This window comes from Erinaceus europaeus, chromosome 23, assembly GCF_950295315.1.
Source record: "Erinaceus europaeus chromosome 23, mEriEur2.1, whole genome shotgun sequence".
Classification (NCBI taxonomy): Eukaryota; Metazoa; Chordata; class Mammalia; order Eulipotyphla; family Erinaceidae; genus Erinaceus; species Erinaceus europaeus.
The window spans coordinates 8,907,887-8,928,049 of NC_080184.1; the positions used below are offsets into that span (position 1 = coordinate 8,907,887).

At 43.8% G+C, this 20,163-nt stretch overlaps 1 protein-coding gene and 1 long non-coding RNA gene across 3 annotated transcripts in view; one reads left to right on the forward strand and one right to left on the reverse strand.

Annotated features, from left to right (window-relative positions):
• The window catches only part of LOC107523444 (zinc finger protein 709-like), a 511,405-nt gene extending 505,764 nt beyond the window's left edge, over nt 1–5,641 (reverse strand). For both annotated transcript variants that reach the window (XM_060182098.1, XM_060182090.1), the window contains exons 1-2: nt 5,486–5,641; nt 5,001–5,045 (exon numbers count right to left, since the gene is read on the reverse strand). In XM_060182098.1, coding sequence (XP_060038081.1) covers nt 5,001–5,045; nt 5,486–5,641 — 201 coding nt within the window. The remainder of the gene's footprint in view (nt 1–5,000; nt 5,046–5,485) is intronic.
• Nucleotides 1–5,665, forward strand: part of LOC132535609 (uncharacterized) — a 112,445-nt gene extending 106,780 nt beyond the window's left edge. Inside the window, exon 3 of the long non-coding RNA XR_009547364.1 lies at nt 5,531–5,665. This is a non-coding gene — a long non-coding RNA (uncharacterized LOC132535609). The remainder of the gene's footprint in view (nt 1–5,530) is intronic.
• The last annotated feature ends 14,498 nt before the right edge of the window (nt 5,666–20,163 follow it).

Below are 20,163 nucleotides of genomic sequence, written 5' to 3' on the forward strand. Positions count from 1 at the left end.
GTTCATCTACGCCGATGACATCTGCTGTGCAACTCAGGCATCCAAGTTCGACATCCTCGAGGAAACACTCACAAAAGACATGTCTCTGATATCTGATTACTGTAAAAAATGGTGACTAATCCCTAGCACTGCAAAAACGGTATCATCTGTTTTCCATCTACACCATGCCTCGGCCTCGCGTGAGCTTAATGTGCAGCTTGGCGATACGAGAATCCGGCATGAAGCCCAGCCAGTCTATCTTGGCGTTACTCTCGATCGCACTCTATCATTTCACAAACATCTCATAAAAACTGCAGCAAAGGTGGGTGCGAGGAATCACATCATTGCAAGACTGGCCAGCTCCTCATGGGGCGCGAGCGCTTCCACACTGCGATCATCATCTCTGGCATTATGCTATTCCATTGCAGAATACTGTGCCCCAGGATGGTTCCGTAGCCCCCATGTCCACTTGGTCGATTCCAAATTATATTCCTCCATGAGGATCATTTCTGGAACCATCCGTTCCACCCCGGTTCCATGGCTGCCAGTTCTCAGCAACATCACCCCGCCAGATATTCGTCGGGATGCGGCATCATCTAAGTTCATTTCCCACGTCTACGCTCGACCGGACCTGCCAATATACGCGGAGATCTTCGCCCACCCTGTCCAACGCTTGACGTCTCGTCACCCAATCTGGTCCCCTACGCCTACACTGAACTTCTCTGTTCCAGACTCTTGGAAACAGAGTTGGCAGTCAGCTGAGGTCAAGAACAAACACCTCATCACAGACCCCTGCAAGCGTCAACCCGGCTTTGACCTAGCACGTTATGATCGGGCCCTCCTCAATCGCCATCGAACAGGCCATGGCCGGTGCGCCGCTATGTTCCATCGCTGGGGAGCCAGAGACGACCCGAACTGCCCCTGCGGCTCCAGACAGACTATGACCCACATAGTCAACGACTGCCACCTCTCCAGATTCAAAGGAGGTCTCGAAACTTGACATCAGGCTCAACCTGACGCTGTTGACTGGCTACGGAAGAAGAGCAAACGCTAGAAGAAGACCCAATCAAGGCATGCTGCTCATGGCTTAACCAATCAACCACGCTGCACCGGTTTGAAGGGTATATAAGTGGCTTTCTAAATTAGGTGAGTAATCTGTTGTAGCGGGAGTCCTCTAGATTTCGCTGGTGTAATAAAGTATCTCCCTGCCCTCCATGTGTTCTTAGCCTCAGAATCCTTTGGATCTGCTATACATGAAGCCATTAACACCCTTGAGCTGAAACACTTGGAGCTGTTCAGCGGATATTTTTTCCATAACAAGTACAGAATGAAAAAATATATCTACAAGTCATAATCCGAAAAAGAACTAATCATCAATATATGTACTCACACAACTCAGTGGCAGTAAAATAACTACAGTAAATGTGAAGAAAGAAATTCAGTCTTTTTTAACCATGATGTTTAAATGGCCACAGGAATATTAAAACTGCTCACAATCACTGATTGTCAGATAGTTGTATATCATAACAGTAAAGTCTCTTTTATAAAACTGAGTAATTCTAGTTTATTATCCTTTTGTGAATTTATTATACTATTCTAGACAAAGGTTATGAAAAATCTAGGGCAGACACCTTTTTCAATAGGAACACTGGATTAATGCCATTACTTTTTATTTATTTTCCCTTTGTTGCCCTTGTTATTTAACCTTGTTGTGGTTATTGATGCCGTTGTTGTTGGATAGGACAGAGCGAAATGGAGGGGGAGACAGAGAAGGGGAGAGAGAGAGACACCTGCAGACCTGCTTCACTGCTTGTGAAGCGCCGCCTCTGCAGGTGGGGAGCTGGGGGCTCGAACCAGGATCCTTATGCCAGTCCTTGTGCTTTGTGCCACGTGTGCTTTAACCCACATGTGTTTTAACCCGCTGCTACCACCCGAATCCCAATGCCATTACTTTTATCGGTGAATAATAAAACATTTTCAACAGTTGCATGCCAATAATCAATATAACAATTCTTTATACGGCGGCTGGGTGGTGGCACATCTGGTTGAGTGCATATGTTAAAATGTGCAAGGACCCAGGTTCTAGTCCCCAGTCCCCACTTGCAGGGGGAAAGTTTTGCCAGTGGTGAAGCAGTGCTGCAGGTGTCTCTCTAGCGCCCCTTCCCTCTCAATTTCTGGCTGTCTCTATCAAATAAATAAAGGTAATAAAAAAAAAAAGCCTGGAGTTACCATATAACCCAACTTTATACTAAAAAAAAAAAAAATCTCCATCTCACACTGAATACCTGGGTAGAAAGAAAGAGAAGGCTCTTAATGAATATAAGGAAATATGTTCTTTAAAAAAAATTTTTAGGGCAGGGGTAGATAGCATAATGGTTATGCAAACAGACTCTCATGCCTTAGGCTCCGAAGTCCCAGGTTCAATCCCCCACACCACCATAAGCCAGAGCTGAGCACTGCTCTGGTGTTTCTCTCTGTGTCTTTCTCTCTCTGCATCTCTCTCAAAAATAAAATAAATTAAATAAATTAAATAAATAAATATTTTTAAAATTTTACTTATTTATTTTCCCTTTTGTTGCCCTTGCTGTCTTTTTACTGTTGTTGTAGTTATTATTGTTGTTACTGATGGCATCGTGGTTAGATAGGACAAAGAGAAATGGAGAGAGGAGGGGAAGACAGAGAGGAGGAGAGAAAGACACCTGCAGACCTGCTTCACTGCTTGGGAAGCGACTCCCCTGCAGGTGGGGAGCAGGTGGGGATCCTTACGCAGAAAAGCCCCACGTGCACTTAACCCTCTGTGCTACTGCCTGATTCCCAGGAAATATGTTCTAATGAACTTCATTTGTGCACGATTCCACTACTCTTGATGGAATAATTTTATTTATTTTCTCTAGTCTATGAGAAAAGAAAGAAAGAAAGAGTGTAGATAAACACCTTTCCCACCACCAGAAGACTGTATCCCATCCCACCCACCCATGCCCATCCCCCTGCTGCCCCAGGAAGCTGAATGTCCACCCTCTCCCTTACCACAGGGTTTTTACTTTGGTGCCCTACTCTAGATTTAGTCAAATCCTGCTTTTAGTTTCCCTTTCTGTTCTTCTTTCTCAACTTCTGTTGATGAGTGGGATCATCCCATACTCATCTTTATCTTTCTGACTTAGCTCACTTAACATAATTCCTTCTAGCTCCATCCAAGATGAGTCAGAGAAGGTGGGTACATTGTTCTTAATAGCTGCGTAGTATTCCATTGTGTATATATACCACAGCTTTTTTAGCCACTCATCTGTTGTTGTGCACCTGGGTTACTTCCAGGTTTTAGCTATTATGAATTGTGCTGCAATGAAATCACTATTTAATTAATATGAGAGGGGAAAAATTGATTGTATGTCTCAAACTTTTTAAAGCACAGACTGAGTCTTTTTAATACATCGGCTGTCTTTGATATGTTGACTCTCTCAAAAGCCTAGACCAGGGAGAACAGAAGCAACCAGTGGCACAGCTATATACAAGATGTTGGGTATTATACAGTAAATCCTAACAGAGGGAGTTTTCAAAGTTAACCCAATTACCAGATAATATTATGATAAAATAACTATCGATTGTCTTATTGAACCCTAAGACAGCAGGAACCTCACATTTCCACTACAGAGCCTATACTTCCCCCAGTCCTGGAACCTTAGGGAGGGGTGCATTTTCCTACATGCTTCTCTCAATTCATACCAAGTAATATTGCATCTGCCGATCCCAACCTAATCAATATAACCTCAGCATGCTTCACTTCACACTGTGTCCAGAGACTTTAGGTGTGGAATGACAACTCTTCAGCTTCATTATTCGGGTGAGACCTTTCCTTTTCTAGTATTCTCTAATTCCATTCCAGGCGGTTCACTTTCTAACAAAGTCCCAAAACCTAGATATAGACCAGGTCCCCTGAGATAGAGCATATGTTCACATGTATCCATAAACTAGGGCAAAATATATACCCGAAAGCAAAAGTACACAATAGTCTGCAGTGAATACCCCCCAACACTGCATCTGCACTTTATCAGCCTTTAGGTCCATAATTGTTCAACAATTTGTTTGGCTTTGTATGTTAACTCTCTTTTCAGCCACCAGGTTCCAGATGCCAGCAGGATGCCAACCAGACTTCCCTGGACAGACGACCCCACCAACGTGTCCTGGAGCTCTGCTTCCCCAGAGACCCACCCCACTAGGGAAAGAGAGAGGCAGACTGGGAGTATGGATCCACCAGTCAACACCCATGTTCAGTGGGGAAGCAATTACAGAAGCCAGACCTCCCACCTTCTGCAAACCACAATGACCCTGGGTCCATACTCCCAGAAGGATAATGAATGGGAAAGCTATCAGGGCAGGGGAGGAGATGGGATATGGAGATCTGGTGGTGGAAATTGTGTGGAGTTGTACCCCTCCTATCCTAAGGTTTTGTTAATGTTTCCTTTTTTAAATAAATAAATAAGAAAAAAAGAAAAGAAAAGAACAGAAAGAAAGAAAGAAAGACATCAGGAAACACCCATGAAGTTCTCCTTTCATGTCCATATCTGGTGCCAAGACTTAAAATTAGACATTTCACTCTATCATGGTAGTTATCTCTTCGTACTCAAAAATTATTTAACAGGATCTATTAATAATAATAATCTGTTAATAAAAATTATTTAACAGGATCTGTTAAAGAATCTATGGTAGCACACCCAGTAGACAGCACACCTGTAAATCCTGAGTTCAAGACACATCTCTCTATCACCTGCAGGGGGGAAGTTTCACAACTGGGGGAACATTGCTGCAGGTGTATCTGCTTCATATTCTCTCCTTCCCCACCCACTTCTCTCATATCTGTATCTATAACATGGCAGCCAAAAATGGTGACAGTCTCAGTGATAATACTAATGGGAAAGCAAGTATTTTAAAAGTATGTGAAGTCGGGGGAGAAAGTATAAAAGTAGGGGGAGTAAGTATGTGAAGTTGAGGGAGAGGGTATAAAATTTATGCAAATAGATTCATACCTGAAGCTCCCAGTTCCCAGGTTTAATCTCCTCCTGAGCAGTGCCCTAGGAAGAAAGGAAGAGACAGAAAGAGAGAGAGATAGGATGGGGAAAAAAACAGAAGCAGTCAATTAAACATGTATAATTTAAAATACAACTTATTCAAGAGGAAAAAAAAAATTTGGGGAGTCTGGCGGTGGCGCAGCGGGTTAAGCGCACCTGGCGCAAAGGGCAAGGACCGGCATAAGGATCCCGGGTCAAGCTCCTGGCTCCCCACCTGCAGGGGAGTCACTTCACAAGCGGTGAAGCAGGTCTGCAGGTGTCTATCTTTCTCTCCCCCTCTCTGTCTTCCCCTCCTCTCTCCATTTCTCTCTGTCCTATCCAACAACAACAACATCAATAACCACAACAAGGTTAAACAGCAAGGGCAACAAAAGGGAAAATAAACAAATAAATATTTAAAAAAATAATTTTAAAAGAAGACTGGTGTAGGCGCGGTTACTTACCTGAGACACTGCCATTTCTTCCTCTTTCTCTAAATGTTCTTTCAGGTCAGAAAATGAAGAGAAATCACAGCAGTAGCTTGAGATCTGTTTTAAATCCAGCAGCACAACGTCTTCATTTGACAGCACTGCAACTACAGGGAAGACATTGTAATGCATAAAATACCCACTACGCTAGCTCTTCAGTGGTACCATTTAGTGAGTTATCCTGCTATTAGGGCCTTCACCAAGCCCACAAATTCTACTGATATATCTCATTCAAACCCTTTACTTTTTCCTTTAACAAAAGCCTACACAGAACTCTAGTAAAATGCCTACTGTCTTCCTACTTAACTCAGGTCTCACCTAAACACTCTTCAGGCATTGTCATTAAAACAGTGGTATTCACATTCTAAATGACTTTCATGCCTGAGTCACTAGAAGTATCAGATTTAATACACAGAACCACCGTAAGCCAGAACTGAGCAATGTTCTGGGAAAAAAAAGAAAAAAAAATTGAAAAAAGTAAAGAAGTGATATTTTGAATGAAAACCAGAACAGAGCCTAGGAGCTGGAGGTAATAATTTTTCTTCAAATTCTATTTCTAAGCGCCCCCCCCCCAAAAAAAAGAACAAAATATCATGAGCAAGAGCTTAGCAGAACTCTGCTTAAAATAATTAAAATTGTGGTCCAGGAGGTGGCACAGTGGTAAAGCTTTGCCTCTCAAGCATGAGTTCCTGAGTTTGATCCCCAGCAGCACATGTGCCAGAGTGATGTCTGGTCCTTTCTCTCTTCTCCTATCTTTCTCATACATAAATAAAATCTTTAAAAAAAATAATAATAATAATTAAAATTTAATATAATATCTTGTAGCATAAGAAGTGACATGCTGGATAGTGTTGGACTCTACAGCATGTAGTCTTGAGGAGTCAGTATTACATGTGCAGCTATGAGTCTCTTATTCTCTATCCTTATCCACATTAATACATAACATTTAAAGCAAACAAAATGAAATCATATTTGAGTTGAAACGAAATGATGTCTTTACAGCAGTGTTATCGATTCATTGAACCAGAAATGAAAGCCATGAGGAAAGCAAGAGGTGTTAAAAACGTGAGTGAGACTCTCAGGCAGAAGTTGAAAAACAAGATCAGAAAAGAAAACACAAGTCGAACCTGAAATGGAATTGGCGTATCGCACCCAAGTAAAAGACTCTGGGGTGGGTGGGTGGGTGGGGAGAATACAGGTCCAAGAAGGTTTCAGAGGACCTAGTAGGGGTTGTATTGTTATATGGGAAACTGGGGAATGTTATGCATGTACAAACGATTGTACTTACTGTTGAATGTAAAACATTAGTTCCCCAATTAAAAAAAAATTAGAAAAGAAAAAAAAATGTGAGTGAGAAAGATGACACACAGAGAGGAAATGAGGTTGGCATGCAAAACAGACTTTATTAGAGAAAGTTGTTCATGAGGGACAACTTTTGGTACGGTGATGGTCAAAGAAAGAAAGTCCTGACTCTTTTCAGAGCCAATATGAGAAGAAATCTCCAAAAATGAAATCCCTGAATATGCTTATAGTATGTGCTTATAATATGATTCCCAACACAGAATAGAAAAACTGAAAACATTACAGAAGGGCTGAGAATGTGCAGAAAGATTGAGTCAGATGGTTACGCAGAAGGTCAAGTAAGTGAAAACAAGGACTCAAGATGAAGAAGGTCAGAGTGAACTTCACTGAGTAAGGAGTAAATAAGGAGAGCAGAAGGATAGAATGTACCTGACTGTATCTACAGTCACCAAGGTTAACTGTCATATTTTCCTTTTGTATTTCTTTCTTGCTTACTTGTTTGCAATAGCTGCTTACCATGTCAGCTTCTGAAAACTGAGGTAGCCTCTGCATTACTAGAAAGTATAAAAGTAGAACTGCACCTTTTTTGAGGCCAGGAGTTTTCAGAGTGATCTTGGTCCACACAACTAAAAATCCATTCTCCTTCACCCACCTCGGCTCCAGTCTTTATGATTTACAGCAGAATTCCCTGACATATACAAATATATATATGTTGGCAAGCCCCAGGCACATGGGGATAGGGAAGGGGTGTTGGGTAGTTGCCATCTCCCCCTGGCTTCTGCTTAACCATATGCCTATATAGGGATTTTACTGATCCAAAGCTTTGGTCTATTTACATAAATCACTTTTACATAAAGCACTCCAGGGCATTGGTGGTTCTATGATAGGATTCTCTCCTGCTCCACCCCCTCCTTGTCACACACTGATCCCTTCTTTGTCACACTCTGATTTTCACCAGTCACTTTTCTCTCCATCCTCTCTATATCACATCCTGTTTCCACCCTACTTGAGAGTATAAAAACAGCTGCTCTTCTGATTAAAGACACTTGGAAATTGCTTTCCGGCTCCGAGAGTTCCAGAGTGTATCTCCTGCGAAGTTGGTGCTGCACGAGTTCCTGATCCCTCTCCCACGCAGCAGCCTAGATCGGCTCCAGTTGAGTTCTCTCCAGCCCAGAGAGCACTAGCTCGGGAAGAAGTACCCTCAGGCTATCCCGGCAAAGGGGGAGACCTGGAAATAGTAGATTCTTTGGGGGAAATCCCATCAGACCATCAGGGGATATAAGAGGTGGTGACCTTTCTATTATTACTTAATCTTCCTGTGTCCAATGATGATAACCTCACGAATGTCTCCTTTACCTAAGGTTTGGGGGAATATGACTAGTTGTTCCACCCTAGGTTATCTGAGGAGAAAGGTGCATTGGGGTAGAAGTTGGGGTATCAGAATTCTTTCTGTGTGGCAGGTTTTTGGCAAGTCTCTATTAAGGGGTACGATTTATTAATGTGCAGGTCCAATGAGGATTTGTAATTGCGCTTGAACAAGCCTTAGGTTGGCACAAGCTATATATCCATTCTCTTGGGTAAAGTGGGGCATCTAGAAATGTGAAGCAAGGGGGCTTGCAGAAGCAGACATGGAATAGTCACCACAGCGAGGAAACAGAAGCCTTCCTCAGACTGCAAGGTTTCCCTATATCCCTTCAGTGGGGAAACATTTTTTAAAATATTTTATTTCGAGAGTCGGGAGGCAGCACAGCGGGTTAAGCGCAAGTGGCGCCAAGCACAAGGACTGGTGTAAGGTTCCAGGTTTGAGCCCCCGGCTCCCCACCTGCAGGGGAGTCGCTTCACAGGCGGTGAAGCAGGTCTGCAGGTGTCTCTCTTTCTCTCCCCTTCTCTATCTTCCCCTTCTCTCTCCATTTCTCTCTGTCCTATCCAACAACGACGACATCAATAATAACAACCACAATAAAAAAACAAGGGCAACAAAAGGGGATAAATAAATATATTTTTAAAAAATTCTTTATTAATGAGAAAAGAGGAGAGAAAGAACCAGACATCACTCTGACACATGTGTTTCTGGGGACTCAAACTCAAGACCTCATGCTTAAGAGGACCATGGGGAACTTTTTTTTTTAAACCAGCAATTTGCTCAAGTTTGGCTTTAAGTGGTTCTGAGGTTTGAACTGGAGAAGCTGAGAGCTTCAGGCATGAAGGTCACTTGAATAGCCATTATGGTGCATCCCCAGACCAATGTGAACACTTTCAGCCATTTCCTCATGCCCTTCAATCTAAGGTGTGGAACTGCTTGTATTTTCTTTTATTAAAATTTATTATTATTATTATCTTTTTTGCCTCCAGGGTTATGGCTGGGGCTCGGTACTGGCACTATAAATCCACTGCTCCATTTTCCCCATTTTATTGGATAGGAGAGAGAGCAATTGAAGGAGGAGGGGGGTAGAGAAGAGGAAAGAAAGACAGACACCTGCAGACCTGCTTCACCACTTGTGAAGTGAACCCCCCCTGCAGGTTGGGAGACAGGGGCTCAAACTGGGATCCTTATGTTGGTACTTGCACTTTGTACTATGTGCGCCCAACCTGGTAAGCTACGACTTGGCTCCCTCAAACTGCTTGTATTTTCCAGCATAACTATATTAAAAGACAGGTCAACTCAGGGTCACACATCTAGCTAGATCTGCACAGGGTTTGGGAAGACACTTTAACAGACCCAGTAAATCACCCTCACCAGGTTCCAGGTGTCATCAGGATGCCGGCCAGACTTCCCTGGATTGAAGACACCACCAATGTGTCCTGGAGCTCAGCTTCCCCAGAGACCCATCCTACTAGGGAAAGAGAGAGGCAGACTGGGAGTATGGACCGACCAGTCAACGCCCATGTTCAGCGAGGAAGCAATTACAGAAGCCAGACCTTCTACCTTCTGCAACCCTCAATGACCCTGGGTCCATGCTCCCAGAGGGATAGAGAATGGGAAAGCTATCGGGGGAGGGGGTGGGATATGGAGATTAAGCGGTGGGAATTGTGTGGAGTTGTACCCCTCCTACCCTATGGTTTTGTTAATTAATCCTTTCTTTAATAAAAAATAAAAAATAAAAAAAAAAAAACAGACTCCAAAAAAGTAAATGTGTCACTAAGAAGTAAATGTGACTCCAGAAGTTTACTAAGAAGTAAATAGACTTCAGAAAAGTAAATATGTCACACCCCAAAAGTGTGGGGAGATAGCATAATGGATATGCAAAAAAAAAAAAAAAAAACCCCAAAACTTTCATGCCTGAGGCTCAAAGGTATCACATTCAATCCCTTGCATCTCCATAAAACAGAGGTAATGTGCTGGGGGCGGGGGAGAACACTATTAGAATGGATTTCTTTCTTCCTTTCTTTCTCTTTTATTTTTTTAATATTTATTTATTCCCTTTTGGTGCCCTTGTTGTTTTATTGTTGTAGTTATTATTGTTGTTGTCATTGTTGGATAGGACAGAGAGAAATGGAGAGAGGAAGGGAAGACAGAGAGAGGGAGAGAAAGACAGACACCTGCAGACCTGCTTCTCTCTTTCTGTGCAGACCTGTGTCTTTCTCCTCCTCCCCTCTCAATTTCTGTCCTATCAAATATAATACCATAAAGGAGAACAATTAAAAAATAAATGAATGACAGAGACATGAATAGGCAGTACCCACACTGGGAGGGGAGCACACTGGATTTAGAACCCTCAGGAGTGGTCAGGACAAGTTTTGGGAATCCACAGCAAAGCTGAGGTTATAGAATTTGGTTAGGGAGTGGGGCAGATAACATAATGGTTATGCAAACAGACTATCATGCCTGAGGCTTCCAGGTTCCAGGTTCAATCCCCCACACCAACACATAAGCAGTGTTCTGGTAAAGAGAGAGAGAGAGAGAAGGACAGGGAGAAGGAGAGGATTTGGCTAGAATCAGGGGTGTTGACCTTAAGCTGTTTGGGGGAGCACTGAAATCTATCTGGAACAACCCATCCCATCTTGACTCTGGAGGCTTACACTCACCAGCTTCCATCCACATTCTAGAATCACTCATGACTTCCCCAGGGTTGAATTACTAGGAAATGAGGAGAATCAAGAGAAGAAAGTCAGGGCCACATGAGCGAGTGAGAAGCAGGATTTACTCCTAGAGTGACTTCCTACATATTCTCCTTTTTAAAAAAATTAATTAAATTAATTTATTATTGGATAGAGACAGAAAGAAATTGAGGAGAGGGGGAAACAAGAGATACAGAGAGACTCCTGGAGCCCTCCACCAACTATGAAGCTTTCCCCCTATGGGTGGGGATGGGGGATGGGGGCTTGAACCTGGGTCTTTGTACACTGTAATGTACGTACTTAATCAGGAGCACCACCACCTGGCCCTCCCTAAATTTTCAAGCAACACCCATCACCAGCCCAGATTGGCCAGAACACTGATCACAACCACCCTCCTTCCTAGACACTGATAGGGACTCTGCCACACTCATTAGGGTTCTGACTGGACAATTGCTTTAGTGCCTCAATTCTGGAAATGTGAATAAGAGAGTAAGAACAACAGTCAATCAAACACTGGGCTGGGAAGTCGGGCAGCAGCGCAGTGGATTAAGTGCATATGGTGCAAAGCACAAGGACCGGCGTAAGGATCCCAGTTCAAGCCCCCAGGCTCCCCATTTGCAGGAAAAGTCGCTTCACAAGCGGTGAAGCAGGTCTGCAGGTGTCTGTCTTTCTCTTCCCCTCTCTGTCTTCTCCTCCTCTCTCCATTTCTCTCTGTCCTATCCAGCAACAACATCAATAACAACAACAATAATAACTACAACAACAATAAAAAAGAAGGGCAACAAAAGGGAAAATAAATAAATATAAAAAAATAAAAAATAAATACTGGGCTGAATATGTGGCAGGAGTGCTGTTCAATCTGCTTCTAATGGACATGAGCCATAACAGTACTAGCAGGGAATTTTATGACCTGACATACTTAAAAATACTTCTTAAAATGCTAAGCAACCTAAATATTCTATAGAGCAGACAGGGCACCCTTACCCTGCTTTTCTCTCCAGGTCCTGCTCAGGCTGCTGGGAGTGCACTGCAGAGAGTAAAGAGCTGGAGAGGGAAATGGTCCATGTTGGAGGCCGACTGGAACTGCTGTTGCAAAGACGGCAGGATATGTCTGAAAGAAGCCCTGGGCCTGGCTTAAACTGTCAGTCAGCATGGATTCCCCTGGGGAGCTTCAAATCTCTCTCTGTTTTTTTTCAACCAGAACATTGCTTAGCTCAGCTTTATAGTGGTGTGAGAGAAGGAACCTAGAAATTTGAAGCTTCTTGCATGAAAGTGCTTTGCATAAATAACCATGATGCTATCTACCCCCACCCTAGTTCAATTCTTTATGGGACCATAGGAGCGAACCCCAAAATTCTGGGGACTGGGGTCTCAAACCTAGTTCCTTTTGCACTGTAATATGTGTTTTCAACCAGGGGTACTACCACCTGGACCCTCATTTCTCATAATTCAAAGATTTAATGAAATTTCCTTTTAAGTTTTGTATGTAATGGTAACCCAAAATATTAAAAGTGAACACAATAAAATCAACAAATGTAATCAACATTATCCTATTGTACTAAAACTACATTCTTGGTAATGGTATAGTGTATAGATGTTTAATTTTAATGTACACATGAAAGAATGGATTTGAAATCAAAGTACCTCAATAAAAACATCTAAAATACTACAATATTTTAAAATTTTAAAATTAACATCTTATTCAAAGTTAGGTAAAACTATTGTTAAAATCACAGAAATCTTTCATCAGCATGAGTGCCTCCAACTTTAAGAGGAATTGCTCTTATTTTGTCTGTTGAATTAAAGATTCTTACACAGATCCAATGAAGATCATGTCAGGTCAGGATCAGAAAGTTGTCTTTTGTCACTATGTGAAGAGTAATGGAAAATTATCTTTATTGCTAAATAGTCAGATGGCTTATATATCACATAAAGAAGTAATATGGAGGGGGCCAGGCAGTAGCACAGCATGTTAAGTGCACACGGCGCGAAGCACAAGGACCAACCTAAGAATCCCAGTTCAGGCCTCTGGCTTCCCACCTGTAGGGAGGGTCATTTCACAAGTGGTGAAGCATGTCTGCAGGTGTCTTATCTTTCTTTCACCCTCCTCTGTCGTCCCCTCCTTTCTCGATTTCTCTCTGTCCTTTCCAGCAACAACAACAACAATGACAACGAAGTGGAAAAGATGGTCTCCAGGAGCAGTGGGTTTGTAGTACAGGCACCAAGCCCCAGCGATGGCCCTGGAGGCACAAAAAAATAAATAAAATAAAAAAGTAATATGGGGGGCTGGGTGGTGGCACACCTGGTTAAGCACACATAATATGAAGTACAAGGATCCAGGCTTGAGCCCTTGGTTCCTCATCTGTAGGGGGACTGCTTTACAAATGGTGAAGCAGAGGGAGTCCAGTGGTGGCGCAGCGGGTTAAATGCACGTGGCGCAAAGCACAAGGACCTGCAAAAAGATCCCGGTTTGAGCCTCGGCTCCCCACCTGCGGGGGGGCAGGGGGGGGTGTCACTTCACAAGCAGTGAAGCAGGTCTACAGTTGTCTATTTTTCTCTCTCCTCCTCTCTCAATTTCTCTTTGTCCTATCCAACAACAACAGCTATACCAACAATACAACCACAGCAAGGGCAACAAAAGAGAAAAGATGGCCTCCAGGAGCAGTGGGTTTGTAGTGCTGGCACTAAGCCCTAGTGACAACCCTGGAGGAAAAAAAAAAAAAAGAATTGTCAGACTTCTGGAGGCGGGGCTACAGAGCAGCAGCTGCTGTGTTTCTCTCCTCTCCTCTCCTGGATCAACTAGGAATACCAAAGAGATCACCTGGGACCACAACAAGATAAGACTGGAGCGACTTCAGGAACCTACCAAATCACCGGTGAGTGCAAACACGTTTGGCTGGTGGACAGAGAGGAGCCTTCAGAGAGACTGGGTGGCTGGTAACAGTCCGGTAGTCTACCAGTTGAGACACCACCTCCAGTCTGTTTCACCATCAAAAAAACGGCTGAAGGGAGGAGTGGACCCCCCTGAGACTCACTAAATGCAACTATGAGTCCCCATTGCTACTGACCCCAGAATCTGGAGCAGTGGCAGGGAGGAGCTGTGCTGACACCAGGAAACAGAAAACTAACCAGGAAACTCAGGAGAAGATCTATACCTCGGTGGCCTAGCAGTGGGGCTGTGAGAGTCTCTTTGCATAACCACTGGATTATCTCTGCCCCACCCTGCTTTATCTCTTGGTCAGGAGTCAGTGATTAAGCTAAGAAGCCTACTTATAGTTTAAAAGTTCTCAGGGTCCCATAGCATACAGGGAAAGAACAGAACAAAAGATGCTTTTAAGCCACTGAGCTACAACTCAGTGGATGGACCTTGAAAAATTCATGTTATGTGAAATAAGTCAGAAACAGAAGGATGAATATGGGATGATCTCACTCTCAGGCAGAAGTTGAAAAACAAGATCAGAAAAGAAAACACAAGTAGAACCTGAACTGGAACTGGAGTACTGCACCAAAGTAAAAGACTCTGGGTGGGTGGGGAGAATACAGGTCCATGAAGGATGACAGAGGACCTAGTGGGGGTTGTATTGTTATATGGAAAACTGGGAATTGTTATGCATGTACAAACTATTGTATTTACTGTTGAATGTAAAACATTAATTCCCCAATAAAGAAATTTTAAAAAATAGCATAATGGTTATCCAAAAAGACTCTAATGTCTGAGGCTCCAAAGTCCCCTGTTCTACCCCTTGCATCAGTGTAAGCTGTACCTGAGCAGTTCTCTGGTAAACTCTATCCAAAAGATATTCTTTTTTTTAAATATATTTTATTTTATTTATTTATTCCTTTTTGTTGCCCTTATTGTTTTATTGTTGTAGTTATTATTGTCGTTGGATAGGACAGAGAGAAACGGAGAGAGGAGGGGAAGACAGAGAGGGGGAAAGAAAGATAGACACCTGCAGACCTGCTTCACCGCCTGTGAAGCGACTCCCCTGCAGGTGGGGAGCTGGGGTTCAAACCGGGATCCTTATGCCTGTCCTTGTGCTTTGTGCCACCTGCGCTTAACCCGCTGCGCTACAGCCCGACTCCCCCCCAAAATATTCTTAATATGTATTATTTTTTAATTATTTACCAGAGAACTGTTTGCCTCTGATTTATGATGGTATGGGGGATTGAACTTGGGACTTTGTGAAGCCTCAGGCATGAGAGTCTCTTTGCATAGGCCTCTACTAATCTATTACACTATCTACCCCCACCCATATATAATCATCTCTAATCCTAAAGAGAAGTTTGGGATGAGTGACATGTAAACCTTACTTCTCTCTCTTTTTTTAAATCTTTATTTATTTGCTGGATAGAGACAGTCAGAAATTGAGAGGGAAGGGGGCGATAGAGAGGGAGAGAGACAGAGAGACACCTGCAGCACTGCTTCACCACTTGTGAAGCTTTCCCCCGGGGCTCGAACCTGGGTCCTTGCACATTGTAACATGTGTGCCCAACCAGGTGTGCCATCACCTGGCCCCTGTAAACCTTACTTCTCAAGTGCTAATGAACATAGAAACAATAAAGTATTATGGGTTAATAATTTAATCTTATCTATTTATTCAAATAAATTCATTAAATTTAAAAATGTAATTTTTCAGTTTTCTCTATTCCTTAAAAAATGAATTAATGTAAAAATTGTGATCCTATTGTTACATCATGAGGCCCATGACTTGGTAAAAAGAAGCTTTCTTTTAAGAGTTAGGCGGTAGCACAGCAGATTAAGCGCAGGTGGTGCAAAGTGCAAGGACTGGCCTAAGGATCATGGTTCAAGCCCCCAGCTCCCCACCTCCAGGGGAGTCCCTTCACAAGCAGTGAAGCAGGTCTGCAGGTCTCTATCTTTCTTTGCCCCTCTCTGTCTTCCCCTCCTCTCTCCATTTTTCTTTGTCCTATCCAACAAGAACACCATCAATCATAACTACAACAATAAAACAACAAGGGCTACAAAAGGGAATAAATAATAATAACAAATAAATATTTTTAAAAAGCTTCCTTTTTTAAGATTTTATTTATTTATGAGAAAGGAGAGAGAAAGAACGAGACATCATCACTCTGGCACATGTGCTGCCGGGGATCGGGACCTCATGCTTGAGAGTTCAAAGCTTTACCACTGCACCACTTCCCAGACCACAGGACTTGGTATCTTAACAAGATCCTTGTCAGTGCTGCAGATAATCACCTGCTCCATTCCTAGAGGCAATGTGCTGGGAACCTCAACTACACTGTTGAAAAAGTAACAGATCCCCAAAATTTTCTTGACACTTTCCTATTAATTCCACAAAGTCTTCCAACTCCTATTTCATAAAGAATCTATAGAACCACTAAATTCCACATATGTACAAAGACAAATAGGGAAGGGAATCATACTGCACTTTTTTTTTTTCCCTCCAGGGTTATTGCTGGGCTCGGTGCCTGCACCATGAATCCACCGCTCCTGGAGGCCATTTTCCCCCCTTTTGTTGCCCTTGTTGTTGTAAACTCGTTGTAGTTATTATTATTACCATTGTTGATGTTGTTCATTGTTGGATAGGACAGAGAGAAATGGACAGAGGGGGGAAGAAAGAGAGGGGGAAAGAAAGATAGACACCTGCAGACCTGCTTCACCGCCTGTGAAGCGACTCCCCTGCAGGTGGGGAGCCAAGGCTCAAACCAGGATCCTTACGCCGGTCCCTGCGCCTTGTGCCACCTGCGCTTAACCCACTGCCACACCGCCCAACACCCCATAGTGCACTTTTATGATCTTAAATAATTGGAAACTCTCTCTATTACTGAAAAGAGATATATGTTTATTATTTTCTGTATGTACAACACATTTTATAACTGGATTAACCAGAATTGAAGGCACCCATGTTTTTCAGGTCATATTACACAATACTGCATTAAAATCTGATTACAGGGGCAAAATAGCAATGTACCAGTTTGAGTACACAGATTGCAGTGCTCAAAGACCTGGGTTCAACTCCCGGTCCCCACATGATGATGGAGAGTTTCAAGACTCGAGCAGCAGCACTGCATGTGTATCTCTCTTTCCCTTTTTATCACCCACTACCCTCACAGTTTCTTGCTGACTCTATCCAAATCAATCAATAAAAATATTTTTGGGGAGTCAGGCTGTAGCGCAGCGGGTTAAGCACACGTGGCGCAAAACGCAAGGACCGGCCTAAGGACCTGGGTTCGAGCCCCCGGCCCCCCACCTGCAGGGGGGGGGCGCTTCACAGGCAGTGAAGCAGGTCTGTCTTTCTCTGCCCTCTCTGTCTTTCCCTCCTCTCTCCATTTCTTTCGGTCCTATCCAACAACTACTATAACAAGAGCAACAAAAAAGAATAAATAAAAAAAATTTAAAAAGGAAAAATAAGAATTAAATAATTAATTAGTTACTTTTTTTCCCTCCAGAGTCCACTAGTGGTGCAGGGGATTGAGTTTGGGACTTTGGAGCCTCGGGGATGAGACTCTCTTTGCATAGCCATGATACCCCCGCCTTGTAATTTTTTTTTTTTAAGTCTTTATTTACTGGATAGAGAGTAAGAAACTGAGAGAGAAGTGAGTGAAGCTTCCCCTCTATAGGTGCGGGCTGAGAGCTAGAACCTAAGTACTTCTGTACTGTAGTGTGTGCACTCAGCCAAGTGCACCATGATCCAGCCCCCGCCTCCCCTTTCCCCCCCCCGCCCCTGAATTCTTTATATCTACTGAAACCCCAGGTACCAATGAAGGCAGACCAATCACAGCTGATAATGGATTCAACCGGAGGCTTCAAGGTGCTGACCAAACATGCTGGCTCCCCAAATTGACCTTCTTACCTCTGGTCAGCAAGTCATTCCTTCCACCTCTAAGCTGGGTCCAGATCCCAGCACTCTCGGCAGAGAATTGGACTGGACCCAGGAAGTCTGCCCCTCTGCGCCAGGAGAAAAACAAACTGGGAAATGAATGGTGATCCCATGCCCTGCCTATAGAACACACTGTGTTCAGCACCTCCACAGCGGTTGAGGACAGGTCAAGGGGAGTCCAACCTCAGTGTATTGGTGGAGCTAGATTAATGGGGAGGAGAGGCCCAGACACATGCCTTCATCCCAGAATATTCTAGCAAGTCTCAAGCAACACCTCTCAATCTCAGCCTCAATTAGCCACATTCACGATCCATTGCTGAACTTACTGAAGACTCCTCGCCAAGGTCCAAATCAGCAGAAGATGACAGCAACACTGAGAAAAAAGTAGAGAAAATCTGGATCGGTTACTAGTGTCTCTTACCTCCGGGAGTGTCATCTTTCACATTGGAGCACCACCCACCAGCAGTCCAGATTGGTCCCTGTCAACTTTCTCAGAGTTTAATTGGATAAAGCCCTTGCTACGCACACACAACTACTTTTCTGATTGGACAATGTACAGATCCAATCAAAATCAGAGCTTTCTAAGCGACAGGAATGCTGTCCTATCAACTTCTATAGAGTCTATGCCCGGAGAGTCGATAAAACCAGAAACGGCGGGCAGATATTTCCCATCAGAAGCCATCTAGAAATACTTGTACCAGCCTCAGCTTCCAGTTGGCTTACTCCTGCTCACTCTATTTTCTGCTGGTGGGTCATATGCTGCACAGTGCTGTGGCCCTGCTCCGTGGGAACTTGGTGCTGCTCGCTGTGCTGTGTATAGACTGCAATCTGCAGCCTGCTCACAGCCTGGCTGCAGTAGCACAGTGGCCTCTGCTGTCCTGGAGGCTGCATGCTGGCACCCTGTGGACGCTGAGACCTGCTCTGCTCTGCTCTCTGTAGGTAAGTCTATAGACAAATGTTAAAGAATAAGTAGCAAATGGTATTGGAACTGTGGGTATCAGCAGTGTTGCAAAGGAAGCTTTGGGACATGTTTAGTGTAGTCTACCTGAACTTGTGACCGAATGGAATAAACTGCTGAGTTCGCAGCTTTGAAAAGTATACAAGATGCTACTGAACTAGACTCATTTTTTAGGGGGACAGAGCAGCTAACTGGAGCCATGCCCCAGTATTTCCTGGGCGGGGGTGTTCTAAACTGACTCCGACATGGAAGAATTGGAGGAGAGTCAGCCTTGTTTCAGAGAGATGAGAAACTATTGGGAACAAGGAAGGACAGAAAAAGAGAAGAAAGTACAAGCCATGTAGCATGAATACCCTCAAGACAGAGAGAGGAAAGCCAGACCCTTCTGGTCATCCAAGCTTCATTGTCCCATTAAAAGAAGGACAGGGCTCTCAGGGAATGTGCTTCAGCTAGTCTTCCGGGTGCTCACATCTGCATTTTAAGGCTGTTTGAAGTCAAGTAGGGAGGCAGTGCTGGTGCTTCTGGCTCCTGCCTAGGTCCCTTCTCCTGGCTTCCTCCATATTTATTTATTCCCTTTTGTTGCTCTTGTTTTATTGTTGTAGTTATTATTGTCGTCATTGTTGGATAGGACAGAGAGAAATGGAGAGAGGAGGGGAAGACAGAGAGGGGGAGAGAAAGATAGACACCTCAAGACCTGCTTCACCGCCTGAGAAGGGATCCCCGATGCAGGTGGAGAGCCCGGGGCTGGAACCAGAATCCTTACATCAGGCCTTGCACTTCATGCCACCTGTGCTTAACCCACTTCGCTACCTCCCGACTCCCTAGAGCCTCATTCTTGAGTTACCAAAAGTTTAAACACTGCCACCTCTGGGCCAAAGGCCTTAGATATTAATGAGACCCTACAAGATGCCAGCCTTGAGCCCTCACTGAACTCAGGAGGTAGAGTAAACTTGTGTGCCTGGTACTGATTGAGGTGTCTGAGAACTGCCAGGTACACTGTGGACTCCCCCTGTCTCTGGGTCACATGAGGTTCCTTTTGGGGCAGCAGGACCAGAGTTAACCAGAATGTCAGAATACAGAGATCCCACCTATGGTGTGTAAGTGTGACCTTCTTTTCAAGTGGACCCAGTCAGAACTCTGCAGTTCAAAAGCCACATGTCGGGAGCAGGGGGTTAAGCACACGTGGCGCAAAGCGCAAGGACCAGCTTAAGGATCCCAGTTCAAGCTCCGGGCTCCCTACATGCAGGGGAGTCGCTTCACAAACGGTGAAGCAGGACTGCAGGTGTCTATCTTTCTCTACCCCTCTCTGTCTTCCCCTCCTCTCTCCATTTCTCGCTGTCCTATCCAATATAACCACATCAATAACAACAACAATAATAACTACAACAATAAAACAACAAGGGCAACAAAAGGGAATAAACAAATAGATATTTTTTTAAAAATCCACATGTCTATGAAAGCTCAATTTCTTCTTC